Source organism: Henckelia pumila, chromosome 2 (assembly GCF_033568475.1).
Source record: "Henckelia pumila isolate YLH828 chromosome 2, ASM3356847v2, whole genome shotgun sequence".
In the NCBI taxonomy this organism is placed as follows: Eukaryota; Viridiplantae; Streptophyta; class Magnoliopsida; order Lamiales; family Gesneriaceae; genus Henckelia; species Henckelia pumila.
This window is the reverse complement of record NC_133121.1, coordinates 16,100,116-16,112,540: the sequence shown is the minus strand read 5'-3', so window position 1 is coordinate 16,112,540 and position 12,425 is coordinate 16,100,116. Positions and strand designations below refer to the sequence as shown.

General features: G+C 29.8%; 1 protein-coding gene across 1 annotated transcript; it reads right to left on the bottom strand.

Annotated features, from left to right (window-relative positions):
- Positions 1–5,395: 5,395 nt before the first annotated feature.
- LOC140883893 (plasmodesmata-located protein 2-like) lies at positions 5,396–7,669 on the bottom strand. Its single transcript, XM_073290510.1, has 3 exons — positions 6,768–7,669; positions 5,944–6,082; positions 5,396–5,701 (listed from the first exon to the last, which is right to left on the bottom strand). Exons 1-2 carry the CDS (start codon positions 7,504–7,506, stop codon positions 5,946–5,948), a joined length of 876 nt encoding a protein of 291 aa, XP_073146611.1. The 5' UTR covers positions 7,507–7,669; the 3' UTR covers positions 5,396–5,701; positions 5,944–5,945.
- Between the last annotated feature and the right edge of the window lie 4,756 nt (positions 7,670–12,425).

Below are 12,425 nucleotides of genomic sequence, written 5' to 3'. Positions count from 1 at the left end.
GAGTTGTCTTTGTTTCAGATCGACTTCAGACTTCTTTACGCTTGCGTACTCATTGAACTTTGCAAAAAGACTGTCGTAGTTTACTGTCATATCCTCCATGGTCGATTTTAATTTGTCTTTTTCCTTCTTTTTTTTTGTTGTCTTCTGACCCATTGGACGAGTATCTTCTTTATCTAGGTCTATACTCACATTTTGATTGGAGGATGTATTGCTTGCTCCTGACTCCAAAGTCATCGTCTTCTTTGTGGCCACAAAGTGATCATCGGATTGTGGAGTAAACATTGGACGATCTTTGACAATTCTCCACACATGCTCGAGATTGAATGCAACGCCATTGTTTTCGTCGCGATATTTTTCACATGCAAATCTCAATATATCTTTGTCACTGTGACCACTGCGATATGTACTATAAATAATATTGTAACTTGCGTTGAATCGATTTACCTTTTTTTGGATTGTGTTGTGCCAATGTGACCGTATAACATTTGTCCTTCTGTTGTTTGAAGCTGCAGGACGATTCTCATTGTAGTAGCTGGCATCTCCAAAAAGCATACGTCTTCTAATCATTGTCGATTATTGGATCATCGCTGATTGTGACAAAACTTCTCGTCAAGACCTCGTCTTCAACCTTTGTCCAAATTGAACGATTTCTCGAAACCCTCAGCATTTGAAACCAATTTTTTTTTTCTAAATTGACCACCTCAATTGGGGATTCACTATCGAAAAGTTGAGTCTTCGGAACAAAAGTCGGAGTTGCAGGTTCATTCGGTATCGGAGATGAAAAATACATACCATTTGTGTGTGGGGTACCATGGTCTTGAACAACCAGCGGCGTGAAATGTGGATGAATGATGTTTTGTCAATATTCGGCTGGAAGCGGATGATGTGGACCTCTGGAGGCATAATTCGGATGATTCATAAAATTTCCAAAACCTTTGAAATTTTGAGCGTTTTGTGGAGGAAACTGCATATTTAGAAATCGATGTGGATATTGATGATTTTTGGTGGAATTTGTGGATTTTGGGAAGATGAATTTTATCGCGGGTTTTGTGTAGAACTCAACAAATGTGTAAGATATGCCCTCATATTTTCATCCATTTCGGATAGAAATTAAGATTGTAGAAACTATTTAAAAAGAGATGTGAGAAAACGAAGAGTAGAATTGGATAGTGTATGGAGGTGAAATGAATTTTTGTGTTAATATTGGTGAGTATTTATAGATGAGAATTCAAACTAGCCGTTAACTAGTTGTTATACTTTTTTTAAAAAAATTCAATAAAATTAAAATTATAAAAAAAATTGCAGTTGAAAAATTATAACGTTGGACCCAATTTGGCCAAATTGTACAAATATTACCGTTTATTATTATTTAAAATTAAAAATAAAAAATAAAATAACGCAGATGTAGACGTGAGCCCCACGTGTCTGCGCCTACCCACTCTCATTATGGCGTGTGCTAAAAAAAATGAAGATTGTGAACGTCCATCTTTTCTTTCTTGTGGGTGGAACACCCACCCATTATGGCAATAACACCCAAATGGTGTTATTTGGGTGTGTTAACCATTGTGGGTGTCCTATGGTTTTAGAGGAGTTTTCGTTAAATTTTCTGGTGGAGTCTCTCCTAGAAATAATGATAATTAAGATCACTGATTAATTATCAAGTTGAAATGGGTTATGTTAATATAATTATCTGAAATTTTCGAACTTTACTGATTTAATGGATTTGCCTATGCTTTCTTGTAGGTAGGAGATTTTTTCTATATAAATGTTTGTGTAACTTATCCAAAATTTTAGAATTCTTATCTCACCTTGCATACTCAACAGGTAGCTCCCTAAATTCCGTCCGTATTGGTCATTTATGAGTCATTACACTATATTGGTGTAACACTAACTTCAAAATAATGTAATTTTTACATCAAACACAAAAATCATCTACAACTCATTAACTCAAAATTCTACACTAAAAATAATATTCTCGTGTTATTCTCTATTATTTTATCACAACAACTGATAATTTATTCCACAAAATATTTTTAGACACAATAATTAAATTATCAATAATGTCTAAAATAATTTATATAATATAGATATTCATTACAAATATTAATGAATAATTTTTTTAAATTAAATCTGTTTTAAGAATTCTTTTAAAATATTTACTATTATTATTATTTTATTAAAATGATCATATAATTCAAAACATATATTTAGTTGATTATTGAATAAATAAAATTTTTAAAATAAATAGTTAAAATTTAAATAATAATATTATTAAATTATTAATATATAATCTTGATATATTTTATAATACATAATTAGAAAACACTAAAAAAATAAAAGAAAAAAAATGGATAGTGTAGCTACAGTGCTCATTACACCATCCCAGCGCCAAAAATAACTTAGCTTTTATACTGATTAGATCACACCGGTGTTCAAAATGGAACCAAAATGTAAAACTAAAGCAAACGGAGTATATGATTTAGATTGATTTGTAGTAATATTATTTTGGATTAGCTTTAAAATCAACTGAGCCGAGAAAATTTGGTTCGGATTGAGTTTTGGATAATAATAAAGCAAATCAATTACATCAATTCGAAATAAATTTTGTTAATTTAGTATGATTTTTCTTCGATATAGAAAAGTTTTATTTGATTTTTAGTTTGTGTTATATTAATATTAAACTCTGCAAACCGATCAATTACATTAATTTTAGCTGAAAAAACATAATTGCAACCCTAAAGATTTGTTTTTTTAAAAGTTTCGAAATTTGTAATTTGCATAAGTATTATAATTAGTGTCATTTTACTTACAGTCATTATAATACACTATCGAATAGAGTTATTTGCACCAAACATTCATGTGAAATATTGAAAATGCACACTTCTCCCCTGTGAAATTTTAATAAGCACATTCAACTCTAACATTTTAAAAAATTAGCACACTCGCTCATTCAGATGAGTAACTGTTGCGCACGCGCCCCTCATGCGATTGGACAAAGATTTTGATATTTATTTTGCACCAAATACCCCTATAAAATATTAAAAATTCATATTTGACCCCTGTAAAAATAATTTTTAAATATATTCAACCCATAATACACAATTTTTGTTAAATTAAATATAATTATAAAATATTTAGTAAACACTTTTTGTTTTATTAATTTTATTTTTAATTTTAAATTTATTATGATTATATAATTATTTTCTAAAAAATATTATTATTTTATCTTGTTATCATTATTTTATTAAACTTTCTTCTTGTTTCCAACTCTTCCATTAAACATGCATCTATAAAGAAGTATTTAAATAATTTCAAGTACCAAAATATTGAACTAAACCGATAAGTTTAAACATATTGCTTTTTCGATTTAGAACTATATATTATTGAACCAAAATGTAAATTTTTCGAGAATATGCATTACACAATTTCTAATAAATAAATAAAAATAACATGCTTATATAATTTTAAATCGAAAAATTAACATTTATGAACTTAACATTTGGTTCAATATTTTGGTATTTTTAGATATTTAAATCCTTATTTATGAATCATGTTTAATGGAAAAGTAGAAAACACGAAGTGATTTGATAAAATAATGATAACGAGATAAAGTAAAAAATTTTTAGAAATAAATTAATTATAAATTATAAATTAAAATTAAAAATTAAAAATAAATAAAATTAAAAATGTGTGAAAAATATTTTATAATTAGATATTAATAAATATTGTGTATTATTATTTAATGCAAATTCTGCAATGCATTTTAAAAAATTTAGATTTTGGTTCAAAAATCTATAATCCTAAATTGAAATGTAATATGCATGAAATTATCATTTTGATTTAATATTTTGGTACTTTTAGGTATTTAAATCTCGTTTATGAATGCATTTTTAATTGATAAGTTGGAAACAAGAAGAAAGTTTAATAAAATAATGATAACAAGATAAAATAATAATATTTTTTAAAAAATAATTATATAATCATAATAAATTTACATTTAAAATTAAAAATAAAATTAATAAAACTAAAAGTGTTTGCTAAATATTTTATAATTAGATTTTAATAAAAATTGTGTATTATGGATTGAATAGATTTAAAAATTATTTTCGCATGGGTCAAATATGCATTTTTAATATTTCACAGGGGTATTTGGTGCAAAAAAATATCAAAATATTTGCTCAGTCGCATGAGGGGCGCGTGCGCAACAATCACTCATCTGAAGGGGTAAGCGTGCTAATTTTTTAAAAGGTCGGGTTGAAGATGCTTATTAAAATTTCACAGGAGAGAAGTGTGCATTTTCAATATTTCACAGAGTTATTTGGTGCAAATAACTCCTATCGAATAAAATGTTCATCAACTTCTATCAATTATCAATTGCTACTTTTATGCAATAATAATTCGCTATATCGCTTCACATTAATAATCTAAACCATACCGAACCGAAACTCATGGTTATGTACTTATGTTTGGTTTGATTTAAATTTTTGTGAAAGCGATAAATATCTACATCTATACTATATATCAAGAAATATCACTTTAATTGATCTTTTAGTATGCTCAACCTCAAATTGTCAAAAAAAATCTTATAAAAGTGTCAAATTATGAAAAATGAATATCATATTAAAATTAAACACTTAAAAAAAATAAATATTATATTATATACACACAACACATTATATTTATATATTACATACGCAAAATGTGTGAGTTATGTGCTAGTATAAATGAACCAACCAACCAAATTTGGTTTGGTTCCGTTTGTTGTCATGAGTACATAATTTTAAAATAATAATAATAATATTACAACCAGAAACATTACACCCTTGACCCCATTTGACTTCGTCAAAACATCTAATGGTCCCCTAATTTTGAAATACGGGTTTATTTAATTTAATGATTTAATTTTCTTTTATAAAACTATCAACTCACCTGATTCAAAGATAATTATTCAAAAAAATTCTTTTACAACTAGTATTTATTTTTAATATGCTTTGAAAAGCAACAATTAAATTTTGCCCCCGCAATTGAAATCTTTTTGAGGTCCTTACTCCTCTAACTACCATTTCGTATACATTCTCATTTTACCAAAAGGTTTCAAAATTAACATTGAAGTTATGACTAATTAAAATTGTAGTCGATTATGAATGAGTTTTCGCATAATAATGACAGATAGATCATCGTCTCTGAAAAAATAACAAAGCTAAAAAAGGTCACAATATGATCAATCAACTTATTGGACCCCATAACCTTGGGAAAGCTAGGATTTACTTTCTGGGTTTTGTAACTACCTACATAAAGAGACAGCCATTACTTGCTTTTCATAGTGTAAAAGTGAACCCATCAACTTTGATATAAAGCAAATGAACACTAATTCATTCATCTATCAATTGTTAAATCGTGGATATACACTAACGTCACTAGCACAAAATGAGTAATTTAACAATAATCTCACTATCCTTCTTTCAAGTAGGCACCTCTTAATTAACTTTTGAGGAGATATATATAAAGTTAAAAAAGGAGCAGGAACAAAACTTGGAGAGGAAGATATACTATAAAGCTAAATCACAAAGTGAAAGGCAAATCTTCCCTCTTTACAAGCACCCAATGAAATAGTAATCCAATTTTACCCCGAACTTTCCAAAATCCCATCTCGTAATTTCTCGAATTTCTGCCTTCTTCTCAAGAACCTTACCGACGTCTCCTGCCAAAAATTCAGTACATTATATGTTAAAAATCAGCCCTGTTTCTCCAACAATCTCTATTGGGTTCGATAGTGTTCTATCAACATTTTTCAAGATATCTCTCATTGATTCTCTCGTGTCTAATCTCTAATGTCAAAGTGTTGACTTACTACTATAAACTTGATCAAGTTGCATAAGATGACTACTAAAAAAGGTGTGAAATCCAAGAAAATAAGGCTCAAGTTGCAACAAAAACACTAACCTTTATCCACCATACTTGTATGTATGAGTCTTTTTCTTGAAAGCAGATTTTGCAAACAACAAACAAGCCATTACCAGCCCCACACCCACAAGTCCTCCAAGCACAATAGCAACTGTCTTCTGTGTATTCCTTCCCGTCCCTACATCCAAGTTCCAACCAAATTATGTTGTCATCACTAAAAGAGAAATACACGATATCGCGAGCGAGAGTGACCGTATTTCATCACAACCCATTTCTTTATCCAATATAAAGTCGAATACAACACAATATATACAAAAAAAATTTTAATAAAAAAATAACCGAGGGGTTTGGTGGACCCCTACATATATTTATAATCCTACATCATTAAGAAATTAATGCTAAGCCGGCTATCTTGAATTTTTTTTTTTAAAGAAGATCCTTTTCCTTTACATATACATATTATAATAGATTCATAAATACCATATTTTCATCTTCTCTTCTAGCCTCTCATTCCTATGTCTAATAACTTCTTCCCAATTGAACTTTTTTCTAACACGTTTTCTCTCAACACTTGACTTTTGTATATTTGCCAATTTACATCTCAGAAAACCAAGATTCTCGCTTTGGCCACCGATTTGCATCTATAACCCCAATGACCGGCGTGGTCAACTAGTCGAAAAACTCGAATCGCCACCGGCGCGTGCAATATTCGAAAACCATAGAAAGAGACATATAACACTCCCTTATCACATCTAGTACACTATCATACGATTAAATCTTGACTTGAATTCTCAACCAAGAAATGTATAGCGAAGACCAGCGATGATGTATGGTGAAAACTCCACAAACATATTTTATATTACCTGATGATGAAAGCGATGATTGGCCACTGTTCACCCCATTTGGGTAATAAGTATAGCTAATATAGCATTCTTGAAGATATATTTGAGCTGAAATCGAGCTGCCACACTCGGATTTAGCTCTGTCCACGGCACTTTTCACACAACTCACACAGTCCCCACCGCTCAAATCACCTTCACACTGACCCAGAACATACACAGACTGATACTGACCAGCGTAAAAACCACTGTTCCCATTCGTCAAACCCTTCACTATCTCCCCTAAAGCCAAGTCCAATCTATCCCCAAACCCGGACCCGCTGGCCCGGTTCGACCCGCAAATCTTGTACAACAACTCAGTCCCACTCACCTGTCTGAACCCAGAAATCTCGTACCTCAAATAGCACCCATTCAGCTGGACTCTCGCGGCAATAGCTTGCCCGCAAAGCTTTTCAGCCAAATCAGGGGCTTTCGAGACGCAGCCGTTGCAGTCCCCGTTTGAGAGATCCCCTCTGCATTGAAAGGCGCCATTGATGGCCGATAGTCCATCACCGGAAGTGGTTTTGTAGAACTTGGTAGCTGAGGACTGGGATTTCAAAGACTGGAACAGATTCTCCAGCGTTTGCCTGTAAACCCCATTGAAGTCTTGGAATTTCTGGTCCGCGCAGCCTTTGAAAACGAGGTTTGTGTTATCAGTGGCAGAGACGAAAATGAAGAAGAGAGGCAGTATTAGGAAGCAGAGGAGAGATGGACATGGACCCATTTCCAGTTAATAATCAATCTACCATATGAGACCAAAGTAGAGATATTGTAATAATTTTTCCTGCGAATTTTCTCGGATTAATACACTGTTATTGAGGCAGGGAACAAAGAAAAAAGCAAAAAAAAAAAATAATAATAATAATTTAAAAAAAAGTCTGGGACTGGGAGCGTGGAGGGTGTGAGTGTGTGAAAGTATGTGTGGCTGCCCACCACTTTAAGCAGGCACACCCCTGCATGCTCTGCAAACTTAACAGTTGGCAGCATTTACAGTGGTACAAATCCATTGACCATTAGTTACTATTATAATGCACGAAACTAAATACTTATTTTTCCCAACTTATTTTAATATTTACCGTTTGGTACTAGTACTCATAGTTCATATATAATTTATCATATTTAATCGCACATTTGTTTATTTATTAATTATTTATTTTATATTAATTAAATTATTAATTATTTATTATTATATTATTCCTATAAATAATATTATTCATATTTTATTTATTTTTAAAAGGACAAAATGGTAATTTATCACTCTTATATAAAATTTAATCAATCAAATAAATATCAAATCAAATAAACTATAATCTATCAATTAAATCAAATTATTTATTAACTATCATTTTTATTTATTTTTTATTACATTTTATTAGTTATCCATGTATTATTTATTCTATCGCATGAACTAAACAACACCTTAACGGTCTAGGACGAATTTAGTTTAGATCGAACTTTCGATTATAACTCATCCCAAAATTATTTTCTACGTAAGTTTAAATGCACTAAGCATTCGGCTCAGAGCATCTCCAATGGTGTTGCATTCTTTGCTTCAACCCAGCGCTATTTTCAGCACCAGATTGGAGCAAAGCTACAGTTTGGTGCAACACTGTAGCTTTGCACTATCTTTTTCTTTTCTTTTTTTTGGTTTTTTTGTCTTGTTTTTTTTTTTGTTTCTAATTTATTCTTTAATTATTTAAATAAATAAAAATAAAATTCATAAATTAAATAATGAGTTTAAATATTTAAATAAATAAAATAAAATTTTAAAAATGCTTAAAATTATTCTGAAAATATATGTAATTAAAATTTTTAATTCATTAATATTTCTACATAGAAAATATTATTTTAGATATAATTGATATTTTAATTATTGTGTTTAAAAATATTGTGTGAAATAATTAGTTGTTGAGAATAAAATAATAGATAATATTTCGAGAATATTTTTTTTAGTGTAAAATTTAGAGTTAATGGGTTGGAAATAAGTTTTGAGTTTAATGCAAGAATTACACTATTTTAAAGTTACTGTGACACCAAAATGGCGTAATGGGTTGGAGATGGCCTCACGGCACAATTTCTTTTAACAATTTAATGATTTTTTTGGTTATATATATCATTTGTCTTATGCTGAGACGAGCATGTTAGACTAACTGATTTGACAAGGTGACCGGAAAAATTTCTCTCATTTTACGTACCCATTACTAGTTTCTGTTTTCAAGGGTAAAAATAAACCCATAAATCATCAAGGAAAGAAAGTGGATAAAACCAAAAAATATATAGAAACAAAATGTCCTTAATGTTTTTGGTAGAGAATTACGCAAGAGCCGTGAAGGTGAATCTTACGTTTTCACTTTTTTTCTTTTTTGAAACTCCTTTCACTAATTCACTCACTTTGTCATCAATTGGTACATGTTTGTATTTTTAATATCATTGCAAAACAACGTGTATGCTTGTTTTATGTGGATTTTATAACAAAAGGAAAAAAGAAAACCATGATTGTATTGCAAGTAATTAAAGATCACAAATCTTCTAAGATTTATAATTTCTATAATCGATTTTGTAATGCCACATTTTTTTTCAAGGATTTGTTGCTAAATTAACGTATAATATTAACACGTATACTTCGATTACCAGTATATTACGATATAGATTATAGATTGTATATGATAGTTTTTATTTTTGTAAGAAGAAAGTACTGCACTGTTCGTTAACATCATCTGGCATTTATGAATCCTTTACCATATATACCTTGTATATAGATCGATCAATAATGCATTGAGCCTAAATAAACGAGTAACAGGGTACCTAATTAATAATGTTTATATCAAGTGCAAATAATTTATCACGACAGTTACTCGACATGATCTCATGAGTTAATTTTATATGATTCACCCGTCATAAACAAATATTATATTTATGTAAAAATTATAACTTTTCAATGTAAAATATAAATATAGATTGGTGATCCGTCTCACGGATAGAGATCCATAAGATCCTCACACAGTTACATATTTTTATTTATGTGACTATGCAAAAAATGCTAATATTTAAATATAATTTTAAACTATTTATACCAAAAAAAATAAAATAAATAAACTGTACAGTCTTAGAAGGCAATAATTGTGTATGGATTTTTAGATGAACTTAAACTTGTTTTATTGTTTTAAAAACTTTTTTTCTAAACCATTGGATTCAAATATATGTAATTATATATATGATCTACGTACTTCAAAAAACCAGATCAAGAAAAAAATTTCTACTTAATAATTGATTTCACATTATATCTAACCTGGAGGGAAACTTCCAAATTTATAATTATAATGATGTAGAATATAATAATTAAAAAATAATTGGATTTTACAATCGATTTTATGGAGGGCAATAAGTCGTAATTACTTTATATAAATTCGGATGTATTGCATTTATTTTTAAAATGTTGGTCATATATGCAACATGTCACATCAATTCGCTGTTGTTGTTCATGTATATATAAGATATCACATCGATTGGTGTACACAATATATGCTCAAGAAATCAAACTATGTATATAAGCTATAAAATTACAGTTTTGAACGTTGGTAATTACATGATTCAAGTCTTATAAAATACGCATCACATTGAAAAAAATTATCATTATTTAGTTTTCCTTCCCTTCTTCTTTTGAATGGAGTTTTCTTTGCGAAATTTTAAAAACTTAGTAAAGAGAAATTCATAATCATTTTTTTGTTATATTTTTTTAAAGAAAAAATATTCAATTTAATTTAATTATATATATATTTTTTGAAAATCCCAATATTTTCCTATTGTTCTTACTTAGAAATTGTAGCGTCTCAAGTTCCGCTCATGTATTTAATTAAATGTTGAAATATTATTAAAAAGTCATTAATTAATTAAGCAAATCGAGCAATTAAGCATCAACTAATTCGTAACCTTCGAAGTGAGTTCGGACTATTTAAAGACCTTGGACCGTCCGAAGTTGCATGGCTAGCTGGCTAGATAACTTTGAGAGTCAAAAGTGCACAAACAGGTAGTAATTCGGACATTCCGAGTGTACATCAAGATAAAAACACGAACATGACAAGAAGCACATGCAAAATTCGGTTGTTCGAGACTCCGCCTATAAATAAGTCATACAAAAATCATAAAATTGTGAATTTGATATGTTTTCTCTCAGTTTTTGTAGTGACCTGCATCGTGAATCGTGATCATCTACTAAACAGAAGTTTAAGCATGCATTTAACTTAATAAATTAAATAATCAAAAATTAACAACGAAAACCATAAATAAATTTTTGAGAAACATAATTATTATACAACTATATCGAATTTAAATATATTATCCCAAATATATTAAAATAGTAAACTTAGACATCACCGCTGGCCTTTCATAGCCTAAGTCCTCCTGGAACTACCCGCCTCATCCAAACGCAAACCTGCCCAATGAAATAGGGCAGGGGCTGGGGTGGGCTCCTGCCCTGGTTAGTTTTTTTTTTAAGTTATTAGAAAATGTTTTTTTTTATTTTTTTATTGGATTTGATGCGTTTTTTTTATTTTTTATTGGGTCAGCTCTAGTTAATTTTTTTTTGGATCTTTAGCCCGTTGAATTTACGTGGCCCATTAAATTTCTTTATCCCATTAAATTTAATTATCCCATTAAAAATAACATTCATGAGAATACATGACTCATTAATCAATTTCTCTATTTCTCCCTCACCTCAAAATCGGTTAATAGCTATGATAGTCAAAGTTAAATATCTACTTAATGACCAAGTTTATTGTTGAAATTTTTTTAATTCTTAAGTTTATTTGTTTGGATAAGTCAATTTTATTTAAGGTGATACATTTTGTTGAATTCTTAGACTATTATTGAGATTATGTTTGTGTTTTTTATTTATTTATGTTGTCATCGATTTATAGCTTGTATATTAATTTTATCTCATTACTTGTATTGTTCGAGGCTAGGAAATGGTTTCCATAATTTTTTTTTCATCTTGCATTTTTTTTTCTTTTTCATTGTGCTTTTGGGGACTTTATTGTTACATGTTGGAGATATAAAACCAGTTAGTTTTCTAAAAAGTTAATTGTATATTTATTTCATAATAAGCTGATTTTTCTAATGGAAGTACAATGACGACGAACAACCAGTTAAAAGACAGTCAACCAAGGGTCGATAAAATTTTTAGCTACGTCCCTGGAATATGGTATCCAGAAACAAAGTACGGGACGTGAACATAAAACGCTTAGTACGATGTATGCGTATACAATGTTATATGTGCATGTATGCAAGTGTACAGGTATCAAAACACGAGGTAAAAAATATCTGATCAAGAACTGACTTGGGCCTTGGGTATGTAGCACGCTGAGCCGTCACTACAGGAGGTGACCTACATACCCAGATGATGACCTGACATAAGTCTACGTGTCCAACCAAATATCGATGACCTGACACGAGCTCATGTGTCCAACTAATATTGGTGACCTGACACGAATCTATATATGTGTCCAACCATCTACTGACATGATAAGGTAAATACCCTAATACAGGAAATCACAAGGATACAAGCTCAAGATTATCATGCATGCAACATAATAAGATGACAGGTATATGCAGATACAATCATGTCATATAATCAAATAAACAATG

Excerpts from the sequence above, each read along its gene's own strand:
- LOC140883893 (XM_073290510.1), bottom strand. The coding sequence starts at position 7,506 with ATGGGTCCATGTCCATCTCTCCTCTGCTTCCTAATACTGCCTCTCTTC. Across the intron at positions 6,083-6,767 it reads ATCATCGCTTTCATCATCAG|GGACGGGAAGGAATACACAG; the intron begins GTAATATAAAAT and ends ACTTGGATGTAG.